Consider the following 18759-nt stretch of genomic DNA (forward strand, 5'->3'; position numbering starts at 1 on the left):
TTTGTCTTAGTCTGGCTTTATGCCAGGTTGCAGCTAGTGACCATGTTTTTTGTTTTCTTTTTTCTTTTTTTTTTTTTAATTTTTTTTAATGTTTATTTAGTTTTTGAGAGAGAGAGAGAGAGAGAATGGGGGAGGGGCAAAGAGAGAGGGAGACAGAATCGGAAGCAGGCTCTAGGCTCTGAGCTGTCAGCACAGAGCTGGATGCGGGGCTCAAACTCACGAACTGAGAGGGCCCGAGTCAGATCTTACCTGAGTGAGCCACCCAGGCGCCCCCCGCCCATGTCTTTGTTTTCGTTTGTAGGAGTTGTTGTTAGAAAAATATCAGTTGTTTAGGGTTTCCAGGTTAAGAAACCCTATTTTATTGCTCCAAGTTCTGGTTTAGTATTAAGCTGGCCAGATAACTTGGCATCTCTTGAGCGATGGCCAGGATAGGGCCTGTACCTTCTTGAGAGGCTGACGGTAGGAAGATGAGTTTGTATGCTGATTAACCTGTGAAAAATAAAATATGAGAAGAAATTATTGGCTCAGAGCAGGCTGGGACAGGAATGTAAGGGTTGAAGAAAAAGAGGAAGGGAAGGGGTGAAATGGTCATCTCAGAGGAAAAGCAAATTTGGGGTGCCTGGGTGTGGCTCAGTTGGTTAAGCATCCAACTCTTGATTTCGGCTCAGGTCACAATCTCACTGTTAGCACGGAGCCAGCTTGGGGATTAGCTCTCTCCTTCAAATCAATCAATCAATATATTTATTTATAAACATATTTAATTTGATAAATATATGTATATTTTTTAAAACAGTCTTTTTTTTTAAGTTTACTTATTTTAAGAGAGAGAGAGAGCATGAGCACACAAGCGGGGGAGGGGCAGAGAGAGGGAGACACAGAATCCTAAGTAGGCTCTAGGTTCCAGGCTGTCAGCATAGAGCCCGATGTGGGACTCAAACTCAAGAGCTGTGAGATCATGACCTGAGCTGAAGTCGGCCGCTTAACCAACTGAGCCACTCAGGTGCCTCTCACTTTTTAAATATTAAGTATGTTAGTTGCATATTTTTGTAGATGCCCTTGAAACATTTTTTTTTTAATGTATTCATTTTGAGAGAGAGGGAGAGCTTCTGCATGAGCGGGGTAAGGGCAGAGAGAGAGGGGGAGAGAGAATCCCAAGCAGACTCCACACTATCAGCTCAGAGCCCAATATGAGACTCTCTTCCACAAACCGTGAGATTATGACTTGAGCTGAAATCAAGAGTTGGACACTCAACTGACTGAACCACGCAGGCGCCCCTGTAGATGTCCATTTTCAGTTAAAGAAGTTGCTTTCTATTGCTAGATTGAGAATTTTAATCCTCATTGGCTATTGAATTTTGGTTGCATTGTTTTCCCTTAACCCATAGTCTTTGTCTGAATGCTGATTTCCTAGTTTGCTTCTTCTTTGTTTTTATTAAAAAAAAAAAATTTTTTTTTAATGCTTATTTTTTGAGACAGAGAAAGACAGAGTATGAGCGGGGGAGGGGCAGAGAGTGAGGGAGACACAGAATCTGAAGCAGGCTCCAGGCTCCAGGCTGTCAGCACAGAGCCCGACGCGGGGCTCGAACTCATGATCTGTGAGATCATGACCTGAGCCGAAGTCGGACGCTTAACCGACTGAGCCACCCAGGCTCCCCTGTTTTTATTTTTTTAAATCAACTTTAAGGTTTAATTGATACATAATACAATTTTCTTATATGTATACATTTTGACAGATTCATACACCCATAAAACCACCACTAAAGTGAAGATGTATTTCTGTCACCCCATAAAGTTTCCCATGTGCCCCATCCAGATTAGTCCTTCTCCCGTACTTTCCACAAACTCAGCTCCTAGGAAACCACTGTTCTGCTTTTTGTCATAACAGATTATATTTGTTTTGAATTTTACATGAACTCTTTTATCTGTGGCTTCTTTTGCTTCCCATAATGTTTTTGAGATTTCTTCAAGTTCTGGTGCATCTGAGTAGTTGATTTCTGTTTATTGCTGCCTATGGATATATCACAATTTGTTTATCTAGTTACCTATTCCAGTTTTGGCTATTATAAATAAAATTATTTAGAAAACATGTATCTTTGTGTTTTATCTAGATTATATAAAGTATTGCCTTATTTTCATAACAGTATTGTTGGACAGCTTATCTTTATAATTTGTATCAAGTCCAATTTATTAACTTTTGTCTTTAATATTTCTTGCTTTTTAAGTGTTATATTTAAGAATTTTGCCAAACTCCAGATCACGAAGGTTTTCTCCTCTTAAGTTTTTATAATCCTGTTTTACATAGTCTGTCACCTATTTTGAATTAAATTTTGTTTATGGTGTGAGGTAATGGTTGAGGTTCTTGTTTTGCATATAGATATTCGCTTGTTCTAGAAACCATTTGTTGAAAAGATTTTTCTTGGGGCATCTGGATGGCTCATTCGGTCCAACTCTTGATTTTGGCTCAGGTCACGATCTCACCATTCCTGAGATGGAGCCTGGAGTTGGCTCTGAGCTGACAGGCAGAGCCTGCCTGCCTGAGATTCTCTCTCTCTCTCTCTCTCTCTCTCTCTCTCCCCCCCCCCCCCACTTGCATGCACTCTCTGTCTGTCTCTCAAAATAAATAAACTTTAAAAAAAACCAAGTTTCTTCTTATTCCTCTGAATGGTTTTGGCACTTTCATTGAAAATCAGTTGATCATATATGTGCAAGTGTATTTCTGGTCTCTCTGTACTGTTCTATTGATGTATTTTGTGTATCTTTACCTCACATCTATGTGATTTTCTTTGTAAACAAACATGTCTTTTTTTTCCCTTAATGTTTATTATTTTTTGAGAGAGAAAGAGCAGGGGAGAGACAGAGAGAAGGAGAGAGAGAATCTTCAGCAGGCTCTGTATTGTCAGCACAGAGCCCGATGTGGGGCTTGAACTTTTGAACCATGAAGTCATGACCTGACCTGAGATCAAGAGTTGGAGGCTTAACCAGTTGAGCCACCCAGGTGCCCCCAAAATGTCGTCTTTTAATAAAGCTCTTCACACCGTCTTGATTATTATAACTTTATAGTAAAATTGAAATGGAATAGTGATTCTTTTCTGAATTACTGTTCTGAATATTTTATTTCTTGCCATTTCTATATACATTTTATTAATTTTTACTTTTTATTTCTGAAATGTTTATTTATTTTGAGAGAGAGAGAGAGAGCGCGCGCGCGCGCACACGTGTGTGCGTGCACATAATTGGGGGAGGGGCAGAGAGGGAGAGAAAATCCCAAGCAGGCTCCGTGCTGTCAGCGCAGAGCCTGACTCAGGGCTCAGACTCACAAACCAGGACATCATGACCTCAGCTGAGATCAAGAGTTGGAGGCTTAACCGATGGCGACACCCTGGTGCCCCTCTGTATTCATTTTAGTGGATTTTTTTTTTTTTTAAGTTTATTTATTTTGAGAGCGTACATTTTCGAAGCACCTTGTGAGTTTCTACAAAAACGCTTGCTGGGTTTTCTGTTTTTAAATTTTTTTTTTAGTTTATTTATTTATTTTGAGAGAGGGAGAGCGAGTAGGGGAGAGGCAGAGAAAGAGGGAGATAGAGAATCCCATGCAGGCTCCTTGCTGTCAGCTCCAGAGCCCACTGCAGGGATCAAACTCACGAGCCGGGAGATCATGACCTGAGCTGAAACCAAGAGTCGGATGTTTTACCGAATGAGCCACCCAGGCACCCCTCTAGGGTTTTGATTAGATTTGTATTGAGTCTAGAGATAAATTTGGGACAGAACTGACATCTCATCCACTTTGATTTTTCTGGTCCATGAACATGATATAATTCTCCATCTATTTAGGTCTTCATTAATTTTTCTCGGTAATGTTTTGTAGTTTTCAGTGCATAGGTCATGTACATCTTCTGTCACATTTGTTCCTAAATATTTCATACTTTTGATGCATTTGTAAATATATTGCTTTTTTGAATTCAGTTTTCAGTGCATTGCTCCCATGTATATTTGATCCTGTATCCTGCAACCTTACTTGTTACTTCTCGCTGCTTTTTAATAGATTTCATAAGATTTACTATGTAGGTGATCCTGCAATCTGAGAGTAGACAGTTTTGCTTGTACCTTTGGATGCTTTTCTCTTTCTTTCTTATTAAACTGGCTTTAATTGCTAGTACAGTGTTGAATAGAAGAGGTGAGAGTAAATATCCTTGACTTGTTTCTGATCTTAAGAGGAAGGCACTCAGTCTTTCACCATTAGGGATGTTGTTGGCAGCTGGTGGCTACACTTATCTTGGGGAGCATTGATTGGGTAATGTCTAGAATTGTCAAATCAATATGTGTACACCTGAAACTAACATAACATTATATGCTGATTATAGTTCAATGAAAAGCTTGGGAAGTGTTCCCTCTTCCTGTATTTTCTTAGGATTAGTATTTTTTCTCCCTAAGAAATTTGATAGAATTTATCAGCGAAGTCATCAGGGCCTAGAATTTTCTTTGTGGGGAGAATTGAAATTATGCATTCAATTTCTTTAATAGTTATAATTCACATTCTTTATTTTTTGTTGAGTCAGTTTGGATAAGTTTTGTTCAGTCTATTCAGTTATATTAAGATGTCATAATATTCCTGTTATCTTTTCATTGTCTTTGAGATCTGTTGTGATGTCATTCCTCATGTTGATAAGTATTTTTCCCTTCTTTTTTTTCTTTATTAGTCTAGCCTTGAGGTTTCTCAATTTAATCGATTCTTTTCTGAGAATAACTAACTTTGGTTTCATCCATTTTTACTGGTTTTTTTTCCTATTTTCTTGATTTCTCCTCATTATTTTGTTCCTTCTCTAACTGCCCACATATATAACATTTCTGGCATCTTTCACTTCTTTGTATATATTCAGTTTCCTTTTGATGCTATTTTCTTTTTGCCTAAAGAACGTCATTTCTCTTAGTGCGTGTCTTTTGGCAGTGAACTCTCAACTTTTATTTATTTGGAAAGGTTTATTTCAGTTCTATTTATTTTATTTTATTTTAATTTTTTTAGAGAGTGTGAGCGTGTGTGAATGGGGGAGGGGGGCAGGGGGAGAGAAAGAAAATAGTAAACAGTCTCCATGCTCAGCACGGAGTCTGCCACAGGGCTTGATCCCACGACCCTGTGATCATGACCTCAGTGGAAATCAGGAGTAGAGTCTGATGCTCAACTGACTGAGCCATCCAGGTGTCCCTCAGCTTTATTTTTAAAGAATATTTTTACTGGATACAGAATTCTAAGTTGACAGTTCTGTTCTTTTTCTTTTTTTTTTTTGTTTAAAAAAAATTTTTTTTTAACGTTTATTTATTTTTGAGAGGGAGAGACAGAATGTGAGCAGGGGAGGGGCAGAGAGAGAGGGAGACGCAGAATCTGAAGCAGGCTCCAGGCTCTGAGCTATCAGCATAGAGTGCAACGTGGGGCTTGAACTCACAAACTGTGAGATCATGACCTGAGCCAAAGTTGGACGTTTAACCAACTGAGTCACCCAGGTGCCCCTCTTTTCTTTTTCTTAATGTTTATTTATTTTTGAGAGAGACAGAGTGCCAGTGAGGGAAGGACAGAGAGAGAGGGAGACAGAGGATCCAAGGCGGGCTCCGCGCTGAGAGCAGAGAGCCCCATGCGGGGCTCCGACTCATGAGTTGTGAGATCGTGGCCTGAGCTGAAGTCAGATGCTTAACCGACTGAGCCAGGCACCCTGACCGTTATTTTCTTTTAGCACTTTAATAGATGCCATTTGTTGTGTTCTGGCTTATGTGGTTTTCTGACCTTTGGTCATTCTTATCTTTATATATAAGTATTGACATTCACTGAACTTCATGCTTCTGTGGATTTATAATTTTCATAAAATTAGGCAGTTTTCAGCCATTATTTCTTCAGATACATTTTTTTTGTGTACTTTCCCCCTAGTTTTATTCTGAAACACAAATGACTTGTGTTTGTATTATCCTACAGGTTACTGGACCTCTGTTCATTTTATTTATTTTTTATTTATTTTTTTAATTTTTTTTTTATCAGTTTGCTTAGTTTTATGATGACTTCATGTTCAGTGGTTTTTTTTTTTTTTCTTCTTCTTCTTCTTCTGGGGTTCCAGCTAAGTGTTAATTTCATCCAGTGAGATTTTTGTTATAGACATAAGATTTTTCATTTTTGAATGGAATATGAACATTGTGAATTGTATACACTTTATTAGTGGCTTTTGTTGTATTCCTTTAAAGAAAGTTGAATGCCTTCTGGTGGCCAGTTAAATTACTTTTTGAAGTTTATTTTTAAACTCTTTAAGGGCAAGTCGAGAGTAGTCTTTATTCTAGGTCTTATTCGTCCTGGGATATCTAGTGATTATTTCATGTATTCATTGAAGTTTCTTCCCTTTGGCTGGAGGAAACTCGAATGAGTTCTGGCCCCATGTGTGCTCTGGGAAGTGTGTGTTTTATAGTTTCTCCTGTTTGTTCTAAGAACAACCAGAGTTGTTTGAGACTGGTCTATGTTCTCCCCTGTGCCTTTACAGATTGGAATTCATCCAAAGACTTAGGAGAACCCAAATTCACATTTCAGGAGGTCTTTCTCTGTTTAACTCTCTTCTCATAGAAAGTCTCCAGAAATCCTGTCCACATGGCTTTACCAAACTAGTGTGGTTGCTTCTTCATTGAACAAGATTACAGAACACTGTTCGGGTTCCCTTCCCAGGGACACAATTTGGAAATTGCCTTTAGGCAGAAAAGTCTGGAGTACTGTAGGACTTACCTCATTTGTGTGATTTTTCTCAGAGATTGAGTCCTGTGCAGTCTGTTTTCTGATGTCTGAGAATAGTCACTATATTTTGCCCACTTTTTTGGCTGTTTACTATGGGAATGTAATTCTGGACAGTAACCTGCTCATAGCTGGAATCCAAGTGTACTGTTTGGTTTAGTTTACTCCTTACTCTTAATTTGTCCTGCTGGATACATCCTTTAGAAATTCTTTCGGAGAGAGGCTGTGGTTGGTAAATTTTCCGAGTTCTTGAATTCTGAAAAGTTTGTAGTCCTAAAATTTGAGAGGGTGCGGTTATTGAATTTGTAGGTTCTAAGTTATTTTCCTTTGAACTTGGGATATGTTGTTTGTCTGTTTCCTTCTATACAGTGTTGCTGATGAGAAACTTGTTTTTATTATGATCCTTGTTACTTTGTAGGAAATCTTTTTTTAAGGACCTTATGATATCTAGTAAAATTTTCTCTTTATTCTCACTTTTCTGGAATTTTTGATGTGTCCATCCAGTGTGATGGATTAATTTTTAGAATATGTCCAGCTTTTCTCTTAAGCCCTTTTTAATCCGAAGGCTTTGTCTTTTTAACTTCTGAGAAATGCTGTCCTATTATTTCCTAGAATATTGCCTCTCACCGGTAGATACTGAATGTTGAGCTTTTTACTCTAGCTGCCATTTTTAACTTCTCTAATTTCTATATCTTTATATGCTATATCTATATATGGTTCACTGTTGTCTGAGAGAATTTCTCTGTTCTGTCTTCACTTTAATTTGCTCTTCACCTGTTCTATTAATTTTACTGATCAACTTTTTAATTTCTTTGATTGCTATTTGAGGATATCATTTATACTTTTGTGTGTTTTGTACTTTCACTCAGTCTTTTATCTATTTCTTTGTAAATTCTTTTCTGAGTGAGTTTTGGTTCTTTTTAAATTTTTTATTTTTTTAAATGTTTATTTTTGAGAGAGATTGCGCGGGTATTAAGTGGGAGAGGGGCAGAGAGAGAGAGAGAGAGAGAGAGAGAGAGAGAAAGAGGGACAGAGGATCTGAAGCAGGCTCTTTGCTGACAGCATAGTTCAGGGCTCGAACTCATGAACTATGAGATCATGACCTGAGCCGAAGTCAGGTGCTTAACTGACTGAGCCACCCAGATGCCCTGGTGCTTTTTTTTTTTAAGTGGCTTTGACTTTTTTTCAGTGTTTATAGTGTTTCTTGGTTATGTTTTCAACTTTGTATCCGATGTTTTTTCTTAGACGGTGTATGAATTATGTTTCACTATTATCTGTTTATAGCAAAGGGCTCTAGGCCTCTTATTTATTCCATGTTTCAGTCTGGGCAGCTCAATTTTATGTTTATGATTAAAAATTTTTGTTGACATATAATTCATATAACATAAAACCATTTTAAAGTATATAATATCTTTTAGTATATTCACAAATGTTGGGCATCCATTACTGTTACCTAATTCCAGAACTTGGAATGAAATGAAACCTATACCTCATAGTAGTTAATCCCAATTCCCCCCTTCCCTCCATCCCTTGGCAACCACTAATCTACTTTCTGTCTCTATTGATTTGTTTCTTACAGACATTTTATATAAACAGAATCACAAAATATGTGCCCTTTTATGTCTGTCTGTATTTAACATAGTATTATGTTTTCTAGGTTCATCTAGGTTGTAGCGTATATCGTTAGTACTTCAGTCTTTTTTATGATTGAATAATATCCCACAGTATAGATACACCACATTTTGTTGATCCATTCATGAGTCACTGGGCATTTGGATTCCTTCTGGTTTTTGGCTATGGTGAATAACACTACTTTCAAAATTTGTGTACAAAGTTTTGTGTACGGACATATACCTTGTGTATATACCTAGGAGTGGAATTCCTGGGTTATTTGGCATTTCTGGGTATAAATACCTGTTTATGATTGTTAGCATTAATGGACTACTTTTGAAAAGAAGGTTTTGTTTTTTCAACAAAGAGTCAAAAGTAGGAAAATAAACATAAAAGCACCCACCTAGAATGATGGAGAGTGTTACTCTTACCTAGCAGATTGAATCTCTGGACTTACGTCTCTTCGTTTGTAAATTTTCATGGATTTAACCGAATGGCTTCTGTGGCCCTGCTAGCTTACTGATTTTGAATTTAATTTGGAATGATTTTTAAGATTTCATATTGAACACGTGAGTTTGAGATCTTACTATTTGAGTAATATGGAGTGGGAGTTACTTATAATGCATGTTACAGTAGAATGAGGGAAATGTAGACTGAACACAAAATTTCATTTTGAATTCTTCTGAACGATACTCGGTTAAAATGTTGATGGTTAGGTTTAAGAGGAAAAATCAGATCAGTGAAGGACTGAAACCATCATTGCTGCTTCTTTCCACACTTAGCAGCCCGTCACTGCCTCTGTGCATTGATACTTGGTTTAATTTCACGATGCTTTTCAATTTTTGGCTAATAATTAATTTATGATTATTTCCCTATTAGGAATTTGCAGTCCCTGATTATCGTTCTTCTCATCTTGAAGTCAGCCAGGCGTCACAGCTCTTGCAGCAGCAGCAGCAACAGCAGCTTCGCAGACGACCTTCCTTGCTCTCGGAATTTCACCCAGGTTCTGACAGGTAATGGCGTTCTTTTGTGTTTCCATCTAGGATGCACCTTCTGCGGTGTGTGTATACTCACTTCATAAGTGTGCCATTAAATTTAACGTTACTTTTCCTTGATAATTTTATTGACCAAGCTGCGAGTGGTCACTTATTTACATATTGGGCTCTTTTATATCTGATGATCTTTTGGAGTAGTTATCATAATAGTTAAAAAAACTCCTCAAACTTGTTTCCAGAGTTCACAGTTGGTGCTGTGTAGTGGGAAGTCTGGTGGACTAGGTTTGCATTCTGGTCAGCTTATGGCCTTGGTCATATGTGTAAACTGGTGTTTTCGGTTTCGGCGGCATTTTAGAAGCACCTTGGTTTTTAAACTTGATGCCCACGCCCCATCTCAGAATTATTAAATCCGTTCCTGGGATTGGGCCCAGGCGTTCGTGCGGGTCTGGAGTTTCCCAGGTCATTCTCATTTGCAACGAGGGTTGCAAATTCCTGATTTAGATTCTTTAAGGCTTAGTTTTCTCACCTGTAATAATGAGAATAGTAATGAGATTGTCCTCAAAGGATAGTCTGTGATCAGGTGATGTTGGCCTGTTCACGGAAGGCTCTCACTTCCGCAGTGTCCTTCCTTACCATCTCTGCTCTCTTGCGCCATTTTCACTCTTAATCTAAAGTATAATAACTACTTTTTATTAAATTGCCTTTCTGCCTTTCTTGTTTTAGCAATTTTGTAAAGAACCTGATTTCCTATTATAAAGATATGTTTACTGTTTAGGTTTTAAGATGATAAAAGGATTGAAATTATTTGGCTGTGTTTAAAATTATCATAAAATACATTCCTTGGTGAAGGTTGTGCAGGGAATTCAGATCACTCTCCTCCGTCATATCTAGCAAATAAATACATAAAAATAGCTTTTCAAAAAGTGGCTAAAACCCACCCTGTATAAAGCAGGAAAGGCATACAGCCACTGCCATAAACTTGGGAAAATGGCATTTAAGGAAGGAATTAGAAGAATCTTGCACCTAGTTCCTACTTCTACTCTCAAAGAAGCAGTGTTGAAGAAAGAAGGAGGGTCAATAAAATCCTAAGATTTCTCGGAAATACTCCCTAATTTGAGAAAATGTGAATAGTTAGGGTGTAGTAGTAGTGAACTGTTTGCTTGGGAACCCCTCTTGCACGGTGTGGCGTTTTCCAAAGTGATGAGCTGAAGCCCTCAGGACTGGTTTACGCATCTGGCTTGTAGGGCGGGCCAGGATCCTCGAGAAGGGCAACATAGCCCCAACCAAGTTTTCTTCTCCTTTGCCCCATTTCCCTATTCCCTCAGCTATAGAAAAGCATGTAGAAAGCCAACGCCAGTCCTCTGTCTGCAGACAAATGCCAAGCAAAGTGGATGAGCAAGGAAAAGGCACGCATACCATTTTATAGCGAAGACAGAGTCTGGGTAGGGCTGCATGTGACATCCCTGAGCAGGAGGGTAATGAAGCCATGGACAGGGCAAAGGTATTCCTGGAAGAGAAAATTAAAGAAGGCAATACAGAGTGTCAAAAACAAAGCGCCCAGTGTGTAAGAAGACAGAACAATGAAGAAATTGCCCCGTAAGTGCTATACACTGTAGGCGAACTTAAAACCTTTTAAAAAGAAGATATTTGACAACAGTACAAGACAACCCAATTAGATAAAATGAAAGATTGGACATTCCAGTTCCCCCAGGCCCACCATTATAAATTCAGTATATAAAATATAAAAAAGCAAGGAATACAACAGCTGTGGCTAAAAGTTAGACCTTTGTCACATGAGAAAGTCCAGAGACAATCAGAGTGGATGCAGAAGAAAAGAATAAAATTAAAGCAATTATAAAGCAGTTGATAAATTAAAACCATCCAAAATTTCATGAGAATGTGTGTTTCTGAGGTGGAAAACCTGTCAAGGAAAGGAAGTAATAATTGATAATTTTAAAGTGAAGGAAGAACTCTGTAGATGGATAGGGCATATTTTGCTCCAAGGATAATTACACAGAATGATCAGTATCAGGACAGAACTTGGCTCATTTTCACAGTTCAAGGGTAAGTAAAAGAATCAGGAATTCAGGAAGCAAAAGAAATCCTTGACAGGGAAGAACAAGTCTGGCTTCAAGCAACTACAGGATAGAAGATAGGGGAGCAGTAGCCACAAAGTTCGGAGGAAAAGAAATGAGATCCAAGAATATTATGTACCACTCAAGTTTAAGAATAAAAGCGACAGGTGGACAGTCTTAGACTGAAAACTTAAACTTCTTGGAAGAATTTTAGGTGATAGAATCCAGCCAAAGAATGGAAGCCACGGTAAAAGGACTGTAGTAAGCCACACACCGTTGTAAGTAAAAAGTCCATGTGAGACATCTGGACGAATTATGGTTCCATAACTGAACGTCAATAGCAAATCTTGACAAAGTAATAGTAATATAACTACAGGATCTAGAGGTATTGTAGGTATTGGGAGACGTTTAAATAAGGTACGCACTTGAAGATTGTGTCTGGAGTAATCTGATACTTCTAAAATGGAAATGTTAGGCTTATAAAAAAAAAAAATCCCATCTTAATGCTTTTCATAGTTTTCCCCTTATCCTTTAGCAATAATCTTTTAGGAATGAATTTCTTGTGGTAAAGGAGCAATTCCTTCCAATTTAAGCTTTATTTCATTTTATTTTTTTCTCCTAATACCTGTATAAAAACAAACCAAATATTCTTCACTTAAAGTTTTATTTTTGCCTGTATATCCATTTACCCATATGTAAAAATAAAGTGATGTCTGGGTACAGGATTCACCCAATTTTAGCATTGTTTCCATGTGGTGGGATTTGGGGCAATTTGCTGCTTAGTTTTATTATGTGTTCCTGGAATTTTTTTGGTTAGTGAATGTCTATCATTTTATAAACCATACTCTTAAAATATGAGTCATTTCTGGGTGAAATGTCATCAGTCGTATTTTCTAGATTTCATCGGAAAAATTAGTCCACATAATTAGAGTATTTGGATATTTAGATAAAAAATTGCAGAACAGCTTAAGGTAGTTTCAGATATTATAAAAGATTCACCAAAATTCAGATCATTGGTTTTCCCTTGAGCAACAAAAGAAGAAGCCAAATCATGCTTATACATTTGAAAATTTAGGTGAACTAAATTTCCATAGCTAGGAAAAAATAAAATCTGATGTAATCCTAGATGTGTTTTGAATAGCTATGAACTTTATGACATGTTCCCCCTGACGAGAGTTATCTTTTCCTCAAAATTAAAATGATAAGGTATAGGTATATTACAGTAAAAAGCCCATTTAAAAACTTTAATTTGTTTTAAAGGTATTTAAAAATGGTACTAAGAGGTCAAGGAAGTCCGTGAGACGTAAGAACTTTTAAGTTTAAGAGTGTACAGAGATTTTTAGTATGAAAATCTGATGTTTGTTTTTTCTTTATATGCCTCATTTGTCCAGTCATCAATTGATAAATATTTGAGTTTTCACTTTTTGATTGTTATGAGTAATGCTGCTAGGAGCACTCATGCACAAGTTTTTATGTGACCATGAATTTTCCTTTCTCTTGGGAATATGCCCAGGAGTAGAATTGCTGTATCATATGGTAGTTCTCTGTTTGTTTGCCGTTTGAGAAATTACTAGACTGTTTCCAAAGTGGCTATACCTTTCCACGGGTGTTAGTTTTTAAAAGGCAAATACGTTCACTTAAGATGGAGATTTCATGCTTAACTCCACCAGGACTCCAATATAAAACTGTATTTGTTTTCACAAAGATTTTCATACGGTTCACTTAAAATTTTTTGAAGTTTTAAAGGTGAAATTAGATATTTACCTGTTTATCCATGAATAGTTTTGCTCTTGTAAAAAGGATGGGCAAACTGAAATGGGAAATCGCCTGATGTCTTGATGGCAAGAGAGCTGTGTATACTCGATGTCTGTCCTAATTGTCCTGTGTACCGGTGGCCGTATGCTCTCCTCCAGTGCTAGGTGTACTGTACCTTCTGGCTTTGGGAAATGTCACAGGCAGATTCACTAGAGGTAACTTGTAATACTTGGAAGTTAACTTCTGTAGGTCGAGGGGACAGCCGAGGACCGAAATCCAGCTCGGGCAGTCTGCCAGGTCCTGTGTACCAGAGGGTTGCCTTTGCTTATGCAGGTTGCACACACAGTTTTCTTGCAGACCGGCAGCGGCCCTCATTCTAAGTGCTGTGTTGAGGGGCGTGGCCTTTAACTGGCGCTGGATGCTCGTGTCTGACAGATTACCTCTGGCTGCTCTGTGGAGGGTGGATTTGAGGTGGATAGACTAGAGGCAGAGAGAACATGGAGAGTGTGAGCCTGAGATAGGACAGTGAAACAGAGACAAGACAGGCTGGAGTAAGTTAGGAGGGAAGGCTGCCAAGTCCTCGCAATTGGCAAAGATGAGGGAGGAGACCTGGATGAATCCTGGCCTTCCAGCTTGTTGGATGGCTGTTGGTTCCGTGGCTGTGACAGTGTGATAGAGATTAAGGAAAGAGCAACGAAGGTGAGACAACTCGAGTTTGGTGCAAATTAAGCTTGAGGTACCTGTGACACATCCAGCTGGAGATGTATCTTGCATGCGCGGGGGCCGATCTGGGTTTAAAGGTCCAGATCGGTGCTTGTGATCCAAGGGACGGTGGAAAATGAGAGGGCAGCTGTTCAGAGGTGAACCCAGAGGGTCCCCAACAGGTAAAGATACTATGAGGCGGAAGCCTCTGAAGGAGAGAGAGGAAGGAAAACGACTGAAACAGTGGTCTTCAAACCTGTTGCTTGCATATTTCTTAAAAGAACTTTGAAAAGCTATGTTGTACATTTTTAAGTTGACATTTAGAAGTTTCCTAAGTTTTAAAAGATGGATATAATTTGCCATATTGAAAGTATTGACATTTTAAGGCAAAACTGCTGCAATACAGTTTTAAAATTATCTGACGGAATCTAAATACCATAGTGATTTGGTACCGTCATCCACTTAAAATGACACTGTGTATGAACAAACTTGTCTTTAACAAAACTTCTCTTTCTGTTCCTTATTTTCTCGGAGCTCATGTGTTCATTCTTCTTTTTTTCACAAAATTTATCCTCACGTGAGTCGCTTTGATTATTCCGAGTCCTTTATCGATCAACCTATCTTACTTCTGTTTAACAACAAAAATATGGGAAAGCATCTGTTTCTGAAAGATGCTCTATTTTAAGAAACGTCTTTTTTTTCTTCTTTTATTCTCAAGTTCGTTAACATACAGTGTAGTCTTGGCTTCAGGAGTAGAACCCAGTGATTCATCTCTTACATAAGATGCCCAATGCTCATCCTGAAAAGTGCCCTCTTTAATGCCCACCATCCATCTAACCCACCCCCCCCCACCCACCTCCCTCATTCTCTGTATTTAAGGGTCTCTTACGGTTTGCTTCCCTCTGTGTTTTTATCTTATTTTTGCTTCCCTTCCCCTATGTTCATCTGTTAAGTTTCTCAAATTCCACATATGAGTGAAATCATGTGACATCTGTCTTTCTCTGACTTATTTTGTTTAGAATAATACCCTCCAGTTCCATCCGCATTGTTGCAGATAGCAACATTTCATTGTTTTGTTTTGTTTTGTTTTTTATCACCAAGTAATATTCCATTGTGTACATAAACCACATCTTCTTCATCCATTCATCAGTTGATGGACATTGGGTTTTTTTCCATAATTTGCTATTGTTGAGAGTGCTGCTAGAAACATTGGGGTGCATGCGCCCCTTTGAATCAGCATTTTTTTACCCTTTGGATAAATACCTTGTAGTGTAATTGCTGGGTCTTAGGGTAGTTCTATTTTTAACTTTTTGAGGAACCTCCACACTGTTTTCCAGAGTGGCTGCTCCAGTTTGCATTTCCACCAGCAGTGCAAGAGGGTTCCTCTTTCTCCGTATCCTTGCCAACATCTGTTTAAAAAAACTTCTGGATGGAAATATTATAAGACGGATCAACACAGCAATCATTTACAAAAATGAGAAACAAATTGATCAAATATAAGTAAAATTTCATGGAAATGCATCCATGCATTAATGAGATAGATGATGGCTGTTTTCAAACTATCACTTATTGATAGAATGAAGGCAGCCATGCACTCTATTCTTATTTTTTATTCTGATGAAGGTGCCAAGAAGCCTTATTCATAAAAGTAGTTTGTTATGAGGTATATGCCCTAAATCACTTCTTTATGTAAGATGAAAATGTTAGTTAATGCCTTAAGTTCTTCAATTTTGTTGAAGGCAGAAATTTGGGAACTGTTAGCTTGTCAAAGGAGCTCTGGAGGCATTTATACTTTGGGGGACAGTGCTCCAGTATAAGGTCCAGGAAGGGTGAGCCTTAAGCTTTTTGTGTGTGCAAAATGGCAATTGTGAGAGAGAAGCAGAGAAGGGAGAAAGAACTACAGGTTTGTTTTCCAGCAGGTCAGTTTAAGTAAAGACTGTGTAAGGAGGCTCAGCATCGTCGGAGGTGGACTATTTTAAACCGACCTGTGCTCGGATCCCCTGTGGAAAACAGACTCTGACAACCAGGGCCGATCGTGTCCTGGAAACCAAGAGGTAGAAGAGTTTCAGGAAGGAAGGAGTAAGTAAAGTATAAAATGTGGCAGATAGGTCAGCGTATGTCTAAAAATACTCTTTTGCTTTCAGTATTAGGAGGTCATTGCTGACTTCAGTGCGTGGTGAGTGCTTGTAATAAAATGAAACGATGGGGCAGTGAAGTCCGAGTCCAGTGAGTTGAGTGAAAGGGAAAAGAGTGAACTGTTGAAAAAGAGCAAAGGTCACCCTCTCAAGTGGTTCTAAGCTTCACAAATAAAATTATATGCTAGAATTTCCTAGGCTAGTCTTTATTAATTATGATTCCAAGAATTAACTTGCATGTGATCTTTTTTACTGTGGTAAAATGTATGTAACACAGATTTACCATTTTAACCATTTTTAAATGTTCCAGCTTAGTGGCATTAAGTGCACAACAGGATTTTGTAACCATCACCACTATTTCCAGAACGTTTTCATTGCCCCAAAGAGAAACTCTGTTCCCATTAGGCAATAATCCCCCTTCCTCCTCTTCCCCCAGTCCTCGGGAACCTCTAATGTACCTTCTTTCTCTCTGCATTTGCCTGTTTGAATTGCTTCATGTAAATGGAGCCACACAATAATTGTCCTTTTGTATCTGGCTTATTTCACTTCGTGTAATGTTTTAAGGTTTATCCATATTGTAGTGTATGTGTCAGAACTTTATTCCTTTTTGTGGCAGAATAATAGTCCACATAGCGGACTGTATTACCATTATACCGCGCCATATATAAATGTGGATGTAGATACCGCATTTTGTTCATCCATTTGTCCGTCAACGGACATGGGTTGTTTCCACTTTTTGACAGTTGTGAATAATGCCGCTTGAATGTTGGTGTACAAGTATCTGTTTGAGTCCGTTTTCAGTACCTTGGTATCTGAGTCCCTGTTTTCAGTACTTTGGGATATATACCTTATATACCTAGGTGGAATTGCTGTGTCATATGTCATATGTCTATATTTAGCTTTTCAAAGAACTGCAAAAGTTTCCCACAGTGGCTGTACAGTTCTACATTCCCACGCAGTAGTGTGCAAGGTTCTGATTTTTCTGCATCTTTGTAAACACTTGTTCCTTTTTTTCCTTTTTTTTCCAAACAAATCTAGCCAAACAGTACCTCAGTTTGGTTTTGATTTGTGTTCCCATAATAACGAATGATGTTGAGCATCTTTTCATGTGTGTGTTGGTCATTTGTATGTCTTTGGAGAAATGTCTGTTCACATCATTTGCCTCTTTCTTTCTTTCTTTCTTTCTTTCTTTCTTTCTTTCTTTCTTTCTTTCTTTCTTTCTTTCTTTCTTTCTTCCTCCTCCTCCTCCCCTTCTTCTTCTTCTTCTCCTTCTCCTTCTTCTTCTTCTTCTTCTCCAAGTTCTCTCTTTATTGTTCAGTTGTGGGAAGGCCATTAATATTCTGGATATTAAAAGCTTATCAAATACATGGTTTGCAGGTAATTTCCCCCATTCTGTGGGTTTTCTTTTCAGTCTCTTGATAGTTTTGATGAAGCCTAGTTTACCAGGTTTTTTTTTTTTTTTTTTTTCTTCTTTCTTTTGTTGCCTGGGCTTTTGGTGTGATATCCAAGAATTCATTGCAAAATCCAACATCGGGAAGACTTCTCCCTATATTTTTTTCCTAGGAGTTTTAGAGTTTTAGGTCTTATCTTTTAAATCTGTAATCTGTTTTGAGTTGATTTTTGTAGGCGGTCTATGACAAAGGTCCAGCCTCTTTCCTTTGCATGTGGGGATCCAGATTCCCCTGCACCATTTGTTGAAGAGATGGTTTCTTCCTCTTTGAATGGTCTTGGCACACTTGTTAAAAGTCACCGACAGCTGATGTGAGTTAATTTCTGGGCTTTCAGTTCTCTTCCCTTGGTCTGTATGTCTACCCTTAGGGCAGTGTCACTCTTGATTACTCTTGATTACTGTAGGCTCATAGTAAGTTATGAAATTGTGAAGCGTGAGTTCTTCTAACTTTGTATTTCTCTTCCAAAATTGCTTTGGCTCTTTGGGGGGGTCCCTTGAGATTCCATATGAATTTTATGCTGGGTTTTTCTGTTTCTCCAAAACACGCCACTGGCATTTGGATAGAAATTACATTGAATCCATAGATAGCTTTGTGTAGTATTGTCGTCTTAACCATGTTAAGTCTTTCGGTACATGAGCATGGGCTGTCTTATCTGACTATTTAGATTTTCTTAGTTTCTTCTGCAATGTTTTGTGGTTTTCACTGTGTAAGTCTTGGGCCTCCTTGGTCAAATTTATCCCTAGCTTTTATTCTTTTGGATGCTACTATAAATGGAATTATTTTCTTAATTTCATTTTCAGACTGTTCATTGCTGATATATAGAAATACAACTGATTTTTGCGTGTTGAATTTGTATCCTGTAGCTTTGCATTATGCATTTATTAACTCTTATTAACTTTTCTTGGTAGATTCTGTAGGTTTTTCTACCTATGGGATCATGTCATCTGAACAGAAATACTTTTGTTTCTTCCTTTCAGATTTGGAGTCCTTTTATTTCTTTTTCTCGCCTAATGCTCTGATGAGAACCCCCCAGTCCCATATTGAATACAACGGCAAAAGCAGCCGTCCTCATTTTGTTCCTTAGTCTTTCTGCTCCAGTAGTTTTTGTGACATCATTGCGAATTTTACGAAAGGAATAGGATTTATGTCGTGAGTGAGCATTCAGATTTTTGGAATGTAATAATTTTATAGACCTCAGGGTTTATTTCATCATCTCTTCTAAAAAGGAAAGCCAGTGGTGATCCTTTTCATCGAGAAATACTTTGTGAGATGTTCGTTTAA

General features: G+C 38.1%; 1 protein-coding gene across 13 annotated transcripts in view; it reads left to right on the top strand.

The window, feature by feature from the left end:
- The window catches only part of NCOR1 (nuclear receptor corepressor 1), a 157141-nt gene that overhangs the window by 21974 nt on the left and 116408 nt on the right, over positions 1–18759 (top strand). For all 13 annotated transcript variants that reach the window (XM_027047386.2, XM_027047394.2, XM_027047391.2 and 10 more), the window contains exon 3: positions 9245–9378. In XM_027047386.2, coding sequence (XP_026903187.2) covers positions 9245–9378 — 134 coding nt within the window. The remainder of the gene's footprint in view (positions 1–9244; positions 9379–18759) is intronic.

This window comes from Acinonyx jubatus, chromosome E1 (genome assembly GCF_027475565.1).
Source record: "Acinonyx jubatus isolate Ajub_Pintada_27869175 chromosome E1, VMU_Ajub_asm_v1.0, whole genome shotgun sequence".
Lineage (NCBI taxonomy): Eukaryota > Metazoa > Chordata > Mammalia > Carnivora > Felidae > Acinonyx > Acinonyx jubatus.